This window comes from Excalfactoria chinensis, chromosome 13 (genome assembly GCF_039878825.1).
Source record: "Excalfactoria chinensis isolate bCotChi1 chromosome 13, bCotChi1.hap2, whole genome shotgun sequence".
Lineage (NCBI taxonomy): Eukaryota > Metazoa > Chordata > Aves > Galliformes > Phasianidae > Excalfactoria > Excalfactoria chinensis.
The window spans coordinates 12,452,479-12,467,745 of record NC_092837.1 but is presented as its reverse complement, the minus strand read 5'-3'; the positions used below and the strand labels follow the sequence as shown (position 1 = coordinate 12,467,745).

The 15,267-nt window shown below is 68.8% G+C and overlaps 2 protein-coding genes across 5 annotated transcripts; one reads left to right on the top strand and one right to left on the bottom strand.

Annotated features, from left to right (window-relative positions):
- The first annotated feature begins 851 nt into the window (after nt 1–851).
- On the top strand, nt 852–10,741 carry DBN1 (drebrin 1). Of its 2 annotated transcripts, XM_072348671.1 has the most exons (15): nt 853–1,049; nt 4,743–4,798; nt 4,885–4,997; nt 5,162–5,236; nt 5,313–5,459; nt 5,554–5,631; nt 5,709–5,860; nt 5,948–6,011; nt 6,119–6,178; nt 6,255–6,369; nt 7,535–7,672; nt 8,301–8,429; nt 9,151–9,722; nt 9,812–9,914; nt 9,993–10,741. In XM_072348671.1, exons 1-15 carry the CDS (start codon nt 964–966, stop codon nt 10,061–10,063), a joined length of 1,959 nt encoding a protein of 652 aa, XP_072204772.1. In that variant the 5' UTR covers nt 853–963; the 3' UTR covers nt 10,064–10,741. The 2 variants fall into 2 exon arrangements, with proteins under 2 accessions (XP_072204773.1, XP_072204772.1); XM_072348672.1 differs by lacking the exon at nt 7,535–7,672 and having other exon boundaries at nt 852–1,049.
- Nucleotides 10,742–10,847: 106 nt separating this feature from the next.
- Nucleotides 10,848–14,992, bottom strand: PRR7 (proline rich 7, synaptic). 3 transcript variants are annotated; one of them, XM_072348678.1, is made up of 3 exons: nt 14,727–14,988; nt 11,576–12,163; nt 10,848–11,482 (listed from the first exon to the last, which is right to left on the bottom strand). In XM_072348678.1, exons 2-3 carry the CDS (start codon nt 11,883–11,885, stop codon nt 11,094–11,096), a joined length of 699 nt encoding a protein of 232 aa, XP_072204779.1. In that variant the 5' UTR covers nt 11,886–12,163; nt 14,727–14,988; the 3' UTR covers nt 10,848–11,093. The 3 variants fall into 3 exon arrangements, with proteins under 3 accessions (XP_072204779.1, XP_072204777.1, XP_072204778.1); XM_072348676.1 differs by having other exon boundaries at nt 10,848–12,163; nt 14,727–14,992; XM_072348677.1 differs by lacking the exon at nt 14,727–14,988 and adding an exon at nt 13,656–13,810 and having other exon boundaries at nt 10,848–12,163.
- Nucleotides 14,993–15,267: the final 275 nt, after the last annotated feature.

Below are 15,267 nucleotides of genomic sequence, written 5' to 3'. Positions count from 1 at the left end.
GCTCCGGCTCGGGAACCGCTGCGAGCGGGGCGTGGGCAGGGAGTAGCGCTGCGTCCCGCTGCGCTCAGGGGCGCGGGCTGCGCCCACCGGCACTGTGCCCCGACCTTCAGGGATCGGGACCCCGTAGTTTACTGCTCGGGTTGCTGCGGGCCCGGCTCCTGCCTGGGATGGAGACGTGGGGCGGGCGGGGTGACGCCGTGTCTGTCCCTCGCAGGAGGATGCTGACCCGTATGGGAGCAAATGGAGTCGACTGCGCCCCGGAACCACAGACGGGGGCAGCTTGGAAAGAACTTTATGGGTTCAAAGACACAACCTGGGGGAGACGATGTCCGCGTCGAGGGCTGGAAGGGCCCGGGGTGGGTTGGGAGCAGAGGGACACATCTGACAGCAGCTGCGATGAGAGGCGATGGAGGGTTGCCCTTCATGAGGGGTGCTCTTCATCCCATTGGCAACCCCAAAGGCTGGGCCTGGAGCACTGAGGGCGCAACGGGGGCACGGGGCAAAGAGGACAGTGTGGGGTCTTGGGAGGAGAAAGCTCCAGGGCCGGGGGTGCACGGGCCGGGGGAAGTTGAGATCCCGGGGATCCCGGGGCAGAGCGGGACCGAGGGCGCATCCGCGGGATTCAGGGTGCCCAGAGGGAGCGCAGCCGGGATTTGGAGCTGGGGGTGCAGAGCAGCTCCTCGGGTCGAGCTCAGCACTCCGCTCCAGGAGCTCTGCCCCTCGGCGGGTGCCGGTGGGGGTGCCCCAGGGGTCGCCCCGGGGGAGCGGCGGGGGCGGGGGCGGGGGCCGGGGCGGGGGCCGGGGCGGAGGGGGGGGGGCCCGCCGTTCGCGGCGCTAGGACCGGGCGCGGCGGCGGGCGGAGCCTCCCCGCCGCTCGCCCCTCCGCCCGGCCGCTGCGGCAGTGTCTCGGAGGCGGGCAGGCGGCCGGTCCCTCCGGTCCCCCGGCAGCATCCCGGCCCCGCCATGGCTGGCGTCGGCTTCGCGGCGCACCGCCTGGAGCTGCTCGCCTCCTACCAGGACGTGATCGGCGAGGACAGCCCCACCGACTGGTGAGCGCGCCCGTCGCCGCCGCCGCCCCTTTGTCCCCGCCGCCCGGGGCCCTTTGTGCGCGGAGCCGCCCGGTGCACCGAGCTGCGCCGCTGCCGCCGCCGCCACCGGGACCGCGCCCCGCGCTGCGCCCTCCGTGCCGCCCCGCCGGCCCCCGCCACCTGCACCGGGCCCGGAGCCCCGGCACACAAAGGCGGGCGGGGCCGGCGGGACGGCGGAGGGGGTGTGCCCGGCCCGCCGCCCCCGGTGCCCGCACCTGCCCGCCGCACCGCACCGCATCGCACTGGGCCGGGGCGCGGCCCCGCTTTGTCTGCGCCCGGCGGCACGTGGGGGCACCGGGAGCCCCCATCTCCTTTCTCCTGGCGGCACCGCGCGTGGAGCTGCGGGTGGGGAGGGCCTGGGGGACCCTCGGTGCTGGGCCCGGTAGTGGGATGCGGTGGAGTTTTGCCATTGTCTGGAACCGGGGGTGGGTTCGGGGGGACGGGGAGCCCTCAGCCCGGTCTCGGCGGAGCCAGGCCCGCAGCTGTGACGGAGCTGCCGTCCCCGCTGCTCCCGGTGCCCGCAGCCCCGGGGGGAGCCCTGGGTACCCGGTCCCCGGGAGGGCCGTGTGGGGTGCCCTGGGGCTGGGATGCGGTGAGCAGGGGCAGGGGGTGGGGGCCACTCTGGGGTGCTCCACCTGCACCCTGATCCCTCTGGCACCCTGTGCTGGGGGCCTGGTGGTTCCAGGCTACAATGCAGCTTTGCTATGGGAGCAAATCCCACCGCAGCTCCATTGCTGCCACCCCCAGCGCCCAGCTGCCCTCTGGGACCCCCTGCCCTTGTCCCCCGGGTGGTCGCGTGGGGGTGCTGTGGGCACCCCAGAAGCTGGGACTGGTGCGTGCCATGCGTGCTGAGCTCCTGCCGCGCTGCGTGCTGCTCTCCTGCTGGGTGTCCACTGGTTGGGCCTGAGCATGGCCCTCTCCCCACCAGTCCCACTCTCTGGGTCCCTCCAGCCCTGCTGGTGGCACGGTGGGTGAGTGCGGTGCGTGTTGGTGGCCAGGAGGCAGCTGTCAGCCCCGGGTACATCTGGCTTCCCAGCATCCGCTGCAAAGGATCGCTCCCTGCCAAAGCTGCTGAGAGCAGCAGAATCAGTTCCTTGGAAGGCAAGCACTGGGAGTGGGCCACCCCTCTTCCAGTACTGAACCCCACAGCTCCTTTGTTGTGTCTGAGCCCCATGCTCCCCATCTCCTCCATTCCACCATCACCCGTGGTGCTCAGTGCCAGCAGGAGCAGCATCTCCACTGCAGGGCCTGGTGCCCATCTTCGGTGCGGGACGGGGAGCGGTGCTGGGAGACCATCGTGGCTGGGGGACTGTCCCCAAATGTTGGAGCTGGGCAGGGTGAGCCGGGGCTCTGAGGACACTGTGCTGGAGCGCAGTTCTAAGCTGGCTCGGGGGATGCCGGGATCCCCGTGGCCACGGGATGTTTAGTCTGGGATTTCCCCCGCCCCAGCCCAGTCCTGGAGGGTCCGAGGCTCCCCTCCCCCTCCCCAGCCTCGCGGAGGCTGCTGGGGCCCATTACTCGATAGGAAAGGAATTTGGTGCTGCTTTCTGAGCACGCCGACTCCCTAGAGCTCGCAGCCACATTGGAAACACATGTGCCCGGGTTGGGGCAGGCAGAATAGGGCACCCCCCATTCCTGACCCTGCACGGGGGGCAGGCAGCTGCGGGAGAACCGCTGTGGTCCGGCAGAGAGCAATGGGGGCTGCAGAAGGGCAGTGGGCTCTGCCCCTTGTCAATGATGGGGAGATTCAGGTCACAAGCATCCCCTGCTCCCTGCCTGTCCCTGTGTCACCCATGGGTGATCTCAAAGCTCGGGTGCTGGGGAAGCTGCATGGGGGGATGGAAGCACGGAAGGAGGTGGGCCATGGGGTCGTGGTGCTGTTGGTCCCTTCTCATGGTGATGCTCTGGGCTGTGTGCGGGGCTGGGAACACTGGAACTGTCCCTCCTGGTGCAGGAACAGGGCCTGTTCTGAGGGCAGTACCTGCAGTGCTGAGCTGCAGGAGCACCTCTGGGTGCCGGCAGCAGCGCTGTGCTCGGGGTGCTGCCCTGCATAGGGGGATAAGGGGGTGGGCAGCAGGCAGCGGGTGCCCTGGCTGCTATGCCTTGGCTGTGCCCTACTTTTGCATCCTGTTCACTCTGCCTTAAGAACCCTACAGTCCTGCCTGCAGCCCCCCACATTGCAGCCCTGTCCCTGGGGGAACAGAGCAGGGCCAGGGCTGGAAAAGCTGCCTTTTTCAGCACTGTGAAGCCGCCCTGCTGCCTCCAGCCTGGGAGCTGCGCCGGCTCAGGCGGCCGATTAGCGGGATTTGGATGTGCGGATTAAAGTCAATCTTGTTGGTGCAATTATCTGTGGCTCACTGCGAGAGCAGGGCTGGGGGGAGACTGGGGGCTATGGAGGAGCCTTGTTTCCCCCTCTTTGTTAGGCAAGGCCCTAAATTCCCATTATTTCTCAACTGGAAGGAGGCAGCCGAGGCCCAGGATGGAGCTGTGTGTCTCTGGTGCGGGGCTCTGCCCATGGGGGGCACCCGCTTCCCATTCCTGCACCCATCCCTGCTTTCCCTCACCGCTTCCACTTCCCATCCTCACTCCCCGTCTCCCATCCCCACTCCCCATCCCCTTCTTGGAAGCCACCAACTCGGGTGGGCTCCTCCCTCCCCAGCACCGCAGGGATTTTGGCTCTCTCTCTGTTGCTGCTGATCGGCAGAGCTGCCCACCCACCCAGCACAAAGATTATCTGGTGGGGGGGTGGGGGGGGAGTCCGGCACGGTTGGCCCCGGCTCCCCGGGCACAGCGCGTGACGGTGGTGGGTTTGGGCGCCCGCCAGGTCCCCGCTGCCTGCCTGCCTCCCCCGCTCCCCTCCACTAATCACCTCGTCATCGGGGCGAGCTGCATCCCAGCTGGGATGGGGGGTTGCCATGGAGACGGAGGATGCTGGTTGCCTAGCAACAACCATCCCCTCGCCCACCCGCCCTGGACCGATTCAGGGCACAGCGTTCTCCCCCCACGTTGCTGCCTACCTACACTTGGGGACTTGCAGGGGGTCCTGTGGAGCCCCGGGTGGGCTCATTGGGGCACAGCGGGGGTGCGAGGGGGTTTTCCCAGCCGCGGGGAATGGTTTCCAAGGAACAGTCTCCATGACGGCCCCAGCACACCCCGGCGGCACATTGATTTGCTGCTGCTGGAGCTCTGGCGTCCTCCCCCGGCCTGGTGCCTGGCGGGCCAGTGGCTCACGCAGCCAGGAACGTGAGCGGCCCCATGCAGGCATTGGGCTGTCCCCAAAGCCAGCTGACCCCATGGGATTGCGGGACAGGGATGGGTGTATGGACAGCTGGGAGCACTGCGTCATGTGGGATGAGTGCAGCAGCACCCAGACGGTCCTTGTGTCGAGTGACCCTTCTGTCCCCGTCCTTGGGGCCTCGCTCCATAGCTGTGAGCTGTGCAGTGGAGTGCCCTGCCCCATATTCTGTGTGCAGGAGAGCTGCCCTATGCTATGGAATCTGTGCTGGATCCTTTGTGTGATGGTGGATTAAGGGACCTTTGGCACTGCCACTGGTCCCCAGACCCTGGCCTGGGCTCAGTGTCAGCAGCAGAAGGGGAGGTGGGGAGGCTGCCTCATGCTGTGCAGAGCCATTCTCACCCCCTGTACCCCCCCAGGGCCCTCTACACGTATGAGGATGGCTCTGATGACCTGAAGCTGGCAGCATCAGGAGGTAAAGTCTTGTCACCCAACCCCCATCTCAGCCAGGACTCCTGGTGCAGGGCTGCCGTGTGCTGAGAGTACTATGCACTGTGCCAGGAGGGGGTCTGCTGGAGCTCTCGGGGCACTTTGAGATCCAGAAGGTGATGTACGGCTTCTGCAGCGTCAAGGAGCCCCAGGCTGTGCTCCCCAAATACGTCCTCGTCAATTGGGTGAGTTGGGCAGCGTGGGGACACCTCCTGCTGAACACGGGGTCCTGAGCCAGGGCCACTGCAGAAAGGCACAAAAGGGTGACCACGGGGGGGTGCAGGTTGTCAGCGGGGTGGTGGGGGCACACTGACCACCCCCTGGCTCAGCACCCCCCTGGCTGATGTAGGTGGGTGAAGATGTGCCGGATGCCCGTAAGTGTGCCTGTGCCAGCCACGTGGCCAAGATCGCGGAGTTCTTCCAGGTGGGTGATGTCGGGGATGGGGACTGGGCCTGCTGGGGGGGGGGTCTCTGATGAGTTTTGCCCCCACCTCCCCCAGGGTGTGGATGTTATCGTCAATGCCAGCAGCGTGGAGGACATTGACCCGGGGGCCATCGGGCAGCGGCTCTCCAACGGGCTGGCGCGCGTCTCCAGCCCCGTGCTGCACCGCCTGAGGCTGCGTGAGGATGAGAATGCCGAGCCCGTGGTAACGTCCCCATGGCCGTGTGCCTGTGGCCAGGGAATCCCCTGCACTGATCCCAGCCCTGCCCCTGCCACCCGCTGACTCTGCTCCATCTCAGGGCACGACCTACCAGAAAACCGACGCCACCGTGGAGATGAAGCGGCTCAACCGGGAGCAGTTCTGGGAACAAGCCAAGGTGGGACAGCGAGGGATGGATGGAGGGCACGGGGTGTTCCCGGGATGGGTTGGTGACCCCACGTCCCATCGCTGCAGAAAGAGGAGGAGTTGCGCAAGGAGGAGGAGAGGAAAAAGGCGCTGGATGCGCGGCTGCGGTTCGAGCAGGAGCGCATGGAGCAGGAACGGCTGGAGCAGGAGGAGCGCGAGAGGCGCTACCGGGAGCGCGAGGAGCAGATCGAGGAGCACAGGCATGGGGGCAGCTGGGGGTGTGGGGGGTCAGCGGGGCTGGGGGTTGGAGGGAGCCACACTCAGCTCTGCTCCTGGCCCCATTGCAGGAGGAAGCAGCAGAGCATGGAGGCGGAGGAGGCCCGGCAGCGCCTGAAGGAGCAGTCCATCTTTGTAAGTGCCACGTGGAGCTGGGAACCGGGTGATGGTGTTGGGGAGGTGGTGTCGGGGTGATGGTGTCAGGGTGGTGGTGTCAGGGTGATGGTGCCATATCTTTGCAGGGGGAGCAGCAAGAGGAGGACGACAGGCAGCAGCTCCGGAAATCAGAGTCAGAGGTGGAGGTGAGCTCAGCACCCAGAGCTGTTTGGGACCCCCTGCTGCCTGGGCTGGGGGTCCCAGCCTTGCTCCTCCCTGCAGGAGGCTGCTGCCATCATTGCCCAGCGACCCGACAACCCCCGGGAGTTCTTCAAGCAGCAGGAGAGGGTGGCATCGGGCAGCAGCGACGCCATCTCGCCGGGCAGCCATAGGACAGGTGAGGGGCTGAGGGGCACAGCGGGGGTTCAGTACATGAGCACATTACCACCGGGGCACTCGCAGCTCATCCACAGAGGGGTGGGTGTCCCCTGCTGCCACTTTCGCTGTGGTTCTGGTACTGGGAGGACTGCAGTCATTCTGCTCGGCACCACCACTGCCACAACTCCTCAGATGGGCACCTGCTGCCACCGGAATAGGGCTGTGGCTGCAAAGAGGGGGTCCTGCAATGGGGGAACTCAAACTGCTCATGGCTGGGTGCCCTTTGCACCTGCTGGCAGCATGGTCCAGCTGTGGTGGCATCTTGGGGACTGGGTGCTGGCTTGGGAAAGAAGCTTCGGCAGCTGAAAAGGGCAGAGGTGGGACTGAGGCTGGGCGGCTGCATTGGGGGTTAAGTGGGGCACCTGGTGTGCCCCTGGCTGGATGCATGTGGCACACATTGTGTATCCCACAGTGTACGTGCCCAAGGGTCCCCCTTGTTTATATGCAGCAGGGCAGGATGCCCATTCTGGGTCTGGTGGTACCTGCAGACCCTGGCAGCAGGACCCTCTGCAGAGTCCTGACTATAGGGTGGGGTGGCTGGCAGGGGGTGCTGGGCTGCCCCACAGTGCAGGGTGCAGCCCTGGGGCTCTGCTTGCAGCTCTGGGTGCTGGCTGTTCTGGTGGGTGCCTCTGCCGTGGGGACGCACTGTGGGGCTGTGCTGTGGATCACGCTGCGGGCTGTGCTGGGGGCTGTGCTGGGGGGGAGCTGTGCTGGGGGGAGAGCTGTGCTGAGTGTTCTCGCTGTGGGGCAGTGCTGTGGGGTTGTGTCTTGGAGCAACACTGTGGAGCTGTGCCTTGGGGCAGCACTGTGCGTTTTGCTGTGGGCTGTGCTGTGGGTTCCTGCTGTAGGGATGCGCTGTGCCTGAGCAGACAGATGGCCCCGAGGCTGTGTCCTGGCCCCTTTGCACACCCGGCCTTGGTGCTGCCTCCCGTCCCGCCGTCCTTCTGTCCCGCCGTCCTGCTGTCCTGCCGTCCTGCTGTCAGTGCTGTCAGTGCTGCCTCCCTGCCGTCTTCCCCATCCCGGTGCCTCGGTGTCCCGGCCCCTCCATGGCCACTCTGAGCAGGGACTGACCCATCTCTTTGCTCTCTCTCTCTCCGTCCGTCTGTCTGTCTTTCTCTTGGCAGGTCGTCTGCACTGTCCTTTCATAAAGACAGCTGACAGTGGGCCGCCTTCTTCCTCCTCCTCCTCCTCCTCCCCCCCGCGGACCCCTTTTCCCTATATCACCTGCCACCGCACCCCAAATCTCTCCTCTTTCTTCCCATGTAGGTAGCTGGGAGCCTCTGGGCACGCAGCCCCTTGGCCCTGCACCCCTCCCCAGCCCTGCTGCTTGTGGGACCAGGGTGCAAGGACAGAGCCGTGGGATCAGCAGCCGAGCACAGGGGGCCAAGGGGCAGCTCCTGTGCCCTGCGATGCATCAGGAGTCAAATGGGGACAGGGCAGAGCCGTGCCCAGGGATGTGATGCTGCTCCTGCGGGGCAGCGAGGGGTGGATGAGGCTGTGTCCAGGACCGTGTGGAGCTGTGCCTATGGGGCAGAAGGGGGGACGTGGTTCTGTGACCCTCCAGATAGAGAAAGTGGGCACCGTGTGGTGCCCGCAGAGAGCTGAGGTTGTGCCAGGGTTCAGTGGGGCAGCGTATGGGCAGCGTGTGCCAAAGCAGGGCCGGGGACTGCAGCTCATGGGGATGCCCAGAGGGACACGGGGCTTGCTGCACCAGGCCTCCGTCCTGCTCAAGGAAGGGACTCGAGCTGGGGGGATGGCTGCGTTGCAACGTGCGTCTCACAGCTTTTGGCCAGAGCGGTGTGGGGCGCTGGGGCTCTGCTCCCTCCCCGTTCAGGTGTTCACTCCTCAGTGCAGGCGTTTCCCCCCAAGCCGTGTCTCCGTTGTCTGCAGGCAGCCAGTCCGACTACCGAAAGGTTTCGGCAGCAGGCTGCAGCCCCTGCGAGTCCAGCCCGGCCTCCACGCCGCTGGGCGAGCAGCGCGCCCGTGCCCCGGCTGAAGAGACGCCGGCAACGCCCAAAGGTGGGCGAGGGGCTGGCGCTGCATCCCCCCTCATCAACCTGCATCCCCTGCTGCTGCATCCCAGGGTCCCCTTTGCACCTCTCAGTGCATCCTCGCCGTATCGCCCGGTGCATCTCATGCGTCTCTGTTGCATTCCCGCCGTCCGTGTTGCATCTGCGCCGCATCCGCTGCTCCCCGCTGCTGCATCCCCACCACCACTGGTGCATTCCCTTCATGTATCTGCTGCATTCCCGAATGCACCCCTGCTGTCTCTGGTGCAGCCCATGGTGCACTCCCCGTTGTCTGTGCCGTGTCACACCAGTGCATCCCCCACCATGGCTGCCACGTTCCCAGTGCGTCTCTGCTGGTTGTGCCGCGTTCCCCGGTGCATCCTTCCCTTCATCCACTGCATCCCAGGGAACACATCTGTCCTGCTGCACCTTCTGTTGCAGTCTTTGTCTCCTTTGTTTCCCCCGGTGCATCCCTGCTTTCCGTTCTGCACTTCCCAGGGCACCCCCACCCCTTTTCCTCCCTTTGCCCCCAGCTCCCAGCCCTCTCTTCTGCCTCCCCAGTGCTCCTCTCACCCCCACTGTGTCCTACTGCCTCTCCAGTGAACACCATTGCCTCCCACCCATCCCACCCGCCCTTCACCATCTCCCAGCCCAAAGCTCCCCCCCATCCGCCCTCCAGTCCTCAGCCATCCTTACGGTGGGCTCTGACAGCTGTGCCCCCCCCATTGCAGACTCCCCCAGCCCCAGCACCCAGGTGGCAGAGTCGGCGGTGACCGAGCAGCACTGGCCCTTCCCTGGGCCTGAGGACAAAGCCGCAGAGCCGCCGGGAGACGAGCCCGACCCCAACCCCAGGCCGGCATGGACAGCAGGGGCTGACGAGCTGGGGGACCTGGTGGCCCTGGAACCCTCCGAGCCATCCCCAGCGCCCGCTGTGCCCGAAGCCCAGCCTGCGGAGACAGCCGGTGTGGCCGAGCCCCTCATCGAGCTGTGGCAGAGCGATGGCGCGGCCCCCGCTGCCACCAGCACCTGGCCCCTGCCCGACACCCCTGCGGGACCACCGGCTCCCCCCGAGGAAGGCACGCTGCTGGGCCTGGACGAGCTGCCCGAGCCCCCCGCCACCTTCTGTGATGCGGAGCAGCACGGGGAGGTGGTAGAAGAGGAGGAGGAGGAGGAGGCCACGGCGGGTGAGCCCCATCCCACAGGGCTGGGCTACCAGGAGGGCTACCAGGAAGGCCACGAGGCGCCCCCCATCACCAACGGGGAGATGGGCCCCAAGGACGGCACGGCGGGCCGGGGCGAGCAGGTGAGCACCGCGGGGACGTGGGGTCACGGCACTGCGGGGTGGGGGTGAGGGCACGGGGCCTGCAAATGGCGGCACCCCGAATCCCACAGGCCAGCGAGGGCTACTTCAGCCAGTCCCAGGAGGAGGAGGCCCCGCCGCCCGAGGAGCCGTCGGCCAAAGCCCCGCAGCCCATCTTCTACAACAAGCCGCCAGGTGAGTGCGCACGGCAGGAGCGGCTGTGGGGGGGGGGTCCCCTTTGCGGGGTGCCCCCTCACCCCATCCATCCCACAGAGATCGACATCACGTGCTGGGACGCCGACCCGCTGCCCGAGGAGGAGGAGAGCTTTGGGGGCGGCCTGTAGGCCCAGCAGCCTGGAGGCCCCACCGGCGCGGGGTGCGAGCGGCCGTGGCTGGGCCCCCTCCCTGCTGGGGCCCCGCAGGATGGGAGCCGGGGGGGCCGCCCCGCAGCACCCCGGGGTGCCTTTTTCAGCCCCCCCCGTCTCTTTCTCTTTTATAAGTTGTCGGTAGGAGCCGTGTCAGCCCTCCCCGTCCCCTCTCCCCCCATCCTGGCCCTATGAGCCCCTTGTAGGCCCCACCCCAGCCCCCCGTCCTGGGGGGGGATACGTGAGACCCCCGTGGTGCCCGGCTGTGGGATGGGGGCCCCATTCTCTTTTTGTCCCCCCACCCCCCCCCCTCCCCAGTACTTTGCACGAGTTAAAAAAAGAAAAAAAAAGAAAAAAAAAGAATAATAATAATAATAATAATAATAAATGAATATGGCAATAAAGTGACCCCACCGAGGTGAGGCTGCGGCCGGTGGTGCCCCCACCCCAAAGCACCGCAAGGTTGCGGGGATGCCCTCCTCACCAGGAGCCCCCCCGGCGCAGGGCTTGCCCCGACCCCATTTCCCTCTCCCTGCTTCGCCCCTCGCTTGCCCCCCCCCCCCAACCCCCCCCTCCATACGGTATAACTGTTTTTTGGAAAGCACAAGTTCTGTAACGGCGGCGTGCTGATGTATGTTAATAAATAAAGCGACTCCCGCGGGGGCTGCTGTCTGATGGGGGGGGTTGGGGAGCTGGATGTGGGGGGGGAGGTGTGGATGTTGGGGGTCCCTTCTGCCCTGCGTGGCGATGGATCCGAGACGAGCCGGATCCACAAACTTTTATTCTCAAACTGTAACAAACAAAATAAGAAACAGAGCAGAGTCCGAGCCCGGCTCCGAGCCCCCCCCGGCCGCGGGGGTGCCAGCAGGGGATGACAGGTGGGGGCGAGAGGGGGAACCAGCCCCTTCCGCGCTGGCGGCGATGGCCCGCGCCGGGGATGGGGTACCCACGGAGGGCAGCCGAGCGCCCTCATTCAGAGGGGCACCCTTGGGTGGCTGCGGCCCCTCCCTTACACGGCCGTAGTCCTGCCGAACAGGGGCATGGAGACTGGGAGGTGCCACGGCCCCGGCTCGAAGGTGTCCCTGCTGCTGAGCTCCGAGTCCGTCCAGCTGGGGAACATGCGCGGGGAGCACTCTGCCTGCAGGTAGAGGTCCGGGCAGGCCGGCCCGGGGCTGGCTGAGCGGGGCAGGTGCAGCGCGGAGCCGTAGCCGGTGTCCAGGAAGAGGGGTTTGTAGCTGGGGGGCTGCTCCTGCTTCTCCAGCCGCTCGTGGCTCAGGAAGGGCGCATTGATCTTGCGATAGAGCCCGCGCGTGTCCATCAGCACCTCGCTGTAGGGTGGGGGGGGCTCGGCCATCAGCAGCGCCTCTTCATAGCACGGCGGCTTCGACAGGTCCGACTCTGCCGGGTAAAGCCCCCCCTCGGCGTCAGCGTGGCCCCCGTACCGCCGTGCTCCCCACTGGGGGGGACGCGCGCTCCGCGGCCGCTCCTTACCGTGCCGGCAGCTCCAGGGCCGGGGGGGTGGGATGTGGGGGTGGTGGTGGTGGTGGTGATGGTGGTGGGGCTCCAGGCGCAGGCGGTGGGGGACGGCCATGCCGGGGGGGCTGCCCCCATAGCCCTCGTAGTGCAGCGGCTCCAGCTCCAGCGCACGCAGGCTCTGCTCCCGCAGCCGCTCCTCCTGCTGCCGCTTGACGCGCCGCCGCAGGTAGCTGCAGAAGCAGCACAGCAGCACGATGAGCCCCCAGATGAGCCAGAAGCCGGCGAAGCAGGTGAGGAAGGTGTAGGTGCCCTGGGACATCACCATCTTCGCCGCCGGTCCGTGCGGGAGGCCCCCGCCTCTCCCTGCCCTCGGGGTTGGGGTCGGGGTGCTCAGGGTGGCGGTAGGGCCGATGCGCTCAAGGCGGCCGATGGCCTCCCCATGCCGTGCCCACCGCCGTCTCCTCCTGGCCTGTGGGCACACGCCGTCAGGGCTCCGTCCTCGCCATGGGGCCGTGGGTCAGGCGGGGGGACACAGGGATGGCGCGGCACCCAGCCCAGCCACTTCCCATTGCTGGGACGGGACCAACAGGGTCAGGGGAAACCCTGCAACGAGATGGACACCAGCGTGAGCGTTCCCATGGTGACTCGCTCCACACGTGCAGCCGTGCCTGGCCCCACACACCCCCTACGTATCTCCCCAGCATACACCCTGCCGTGGCTGGGCACCTGGAGCAGGAGACTGATGCCTTCGATGCCCTCCAGGCCACGTGTCATCCTCCTGCCTGATGCATCCCAAATATACGGCTACCAAGTGCTGGCTGCCGTGTCACAGCGCTGCGTAAGGTGCCCATAGGGTGCCATGGGGCGCCCCAGGGAGGAGAGGAGCAGCTGCAGCACATGGGAGCACACACACCACAGCCATTGGTGGCCTTGTGGCTGAGGGGGCACGTGGCAGCGTTAGGGACATCTGGGTAGAGGTGGCATTAGGACCGTCACCTCGGCACGGCACTGTAGGCAGGCTGGCAGCTCGGTCACCTTCAGCTGAGCGCTGCACCCAGGGGGGGCTGCACACGGCAGCCGGCAGCACCCATGGGTGCTGGCAGACTGGCACGTAAGCACCCGTCAGGATTATTATTATCACGGTGTGGGAGAAAACACAGTGGGGGAGCGGAGAGGTGCGCGAGCGCCGGAGCAGCAGCCGAGGACAGGGAGAGTACGGCGGTGCCACGTGCCTCCGCTCAGCAAAGGGTCCCCGGGCGGCACGGAGCACAGCCGGTGTGTCCAGCAAAGGGACCGCAGCGGGGACACGGCGTGCCGGGGAGCTGGAGGGGAAGCGGGCAGAGCAGCGAGGCCAGAGGGCCGAACCATGGCGGAAGGAAGGAGGGAAGGGGAACGAAGGGGCTGGGGAACCACGCTCCATCCCTGTTCGCTGCTCCACTGCTCCGCCGCGGGGGCAGAGCTGCGTTTTGGGGGAGCAGAGCCCCCCTTGCTCGGGAAGCGCGAGGTGGCGATGCCGGCTTAAGGGCAGCGCGGTGCGGGCGCAGCTCGCCGGACCCGGCTGCACCAGAGCAGGGGGCAGCGACGGTGACAGGGCCGGGAACGGCGAGAGATGGCAGCTGCTGGGAGCGGGGGCGGGCGCAGCGGGGAGGAGGGAATGTCGGGGCCGGGGCTGTTCGGGCAGCGGCGGTGCGGGCTGCTCTGGGGGGGCCGGGGACACCCACGCGGCTCCCTCGGTGCGGAGCGGGAGCGCCGGGCAGCGGGAACCGGGCCAGACCCGCCTCGTCCCCCTTTGACCCCGGCCTGGGCCCCGGTGCCCGGCGCGTCCCCGCGCGATGCCGGCGGGCGGTGGGATGGGGATACCCGGCGGGGACCTCCCCGCTGCCGGTGCCGGGCGCGGCGGCCCCGTCCGTCCGTCGGTCCTCCTCCTCCTCCCCCACCCACCGGGAACGCGCGTTTCCGCCGGGGCGGGGGCGCTTCCCTCCACCTCCGCTTCCCGGTGCCGACGGCCCCGCGCGCCCCCGCCCCGGCCCCGCTCCCCTCCCCGCCGCGCAACAGGCGGGGGCGCCGCGCCCGCTCCCTCCGCGGCTCCCGTTACCGGCGGCGGCGCACGTGGCTCAGGCAGCGGGCGGCGGCTCCACAGGGCGGCGGCGGCGGCGGCGGAGGAGCGGGAGGTCCCGGTGCGCGCCCGGTGCGCGGCGCCGCCGCCGCCTCCCGGCGCTGCCTTTGTCTCCGGTGAGCGCTCCCGCGCCGCCGCCGCCGCCGCGCGCCGCCCCGCCCGGGCTCCCGCCCCGCCGCTCCGCTCCGCCCTCGGCTCGGGGAGGGACCCGGCGGAGCCCCCCGCGCCTCCGCCCCGGGACCCGCGGCCACCGGCGGGGAACGACCGGGGCCGGGAGGGGGCGCGTGGACCGGAGCGCGGTGCCCGGAGATCCCGCCGGGGGTGCCGGGAGCCCCGCGTGAGCCGCGCGGCGCGGAGCTCGGCGGTGCCGTCCGGTGTCGGTGCCGTCGCCCCGGGGCGGTGGCCGAGGGGTGTCAGCTCACATCCGCGGTGACGGTCACGCGAGGACAGCGGCGGCACGGCTGCAGCCGCCCCGGCCATCCCCCCCCCCCCACCGCCGTGTGACCCGCGGTGGCCGATGGCGGCCTCTGCGACGGGCGGGGGGTGCCAGCGTGGCTCCAGGGTCAGACTTAGCACCGGGAGCTGAGGGCTCTCCGCCCCCTCACCGCACCCGAGCGCCGTCCCCCCGCCGTGTCCCTTTGTCACCGGGGGCTGTGGGCAGCTCTCCCACGGCACGTCCGAGCCGCCGTCACGGCCGCCCCGAGGCAGAGCTCTGCCGTCACCGTGCCCGGGCGCTGCCCGGTTCCGCGTGGCTCGGCTGGGCGCACGGCAGCGTGGGCTCGGGGACGCGGCGGCAGCACGAGGCCACGGCGCCCTCCGGCCGCTCAGATCCGAGCACGAGGCGGTGACACAACGCGGGGCCGCCCGCACGGCCGTGACAGCACCGCCGCTTCCTCCCCGTGGGCGCCGCACAAGGAGCGCGTTGTCGCGCACGGCCCGGCCGGAAGGACAAGCCTCCTCCGTGCTGGCCGGGGGCCGGGAGCGGCGGGCGCTCAGGGAGGCCGTGCCGGCGTCGTCCCCGCGCTCCCCATCGCTGCGGCCGCCACTCACCTCGCCGGATCCCGACTGCGGCGGCTCTCACGGCGCGGCGCGGCTCGGCGGACGCAGGGCAGCGCCGGGGGTGGGCGGCGGGGCCGGGAGGCTCCCCGCGGTCACAGACGAGGCGCGGGACACGGCGGGCATCGTCAGGACAGGCCGAGGGCGGGTGGTGGGCGGCGGGCGCCGGTGTCGCGTTGGGAGCCGGGCCCGCGGCCCCGCCAGCCCCGGGGCCGGGAGCTGCCTTCCCCACGGCGGCGGCTGGGGGGGGGGGGTTGGGGGGGGGAAGGCAGGCGGGGGAGCGCTCCCTGAGCCACATGGTGGGCTGGAGGAGGAGCCGTTGCCCGGGCAACAGCTGAGAGCATCCTTCACCCCTGAAAATCGTGCTCGGCGCTCCTCCACCACCCCACGGCTCGGGGCAGGACACCGGGCACCCCACAGCCCCTCACCGGCCCCCGGCTCACGCGGGGTTCAGTTCCTTGGCTCCGGCTCGCCGGGTCGGGCCATTTCCAGGGTGCTGCGCAGCAACGCGGGCGCTGCTGTACGCTGCTCCCAC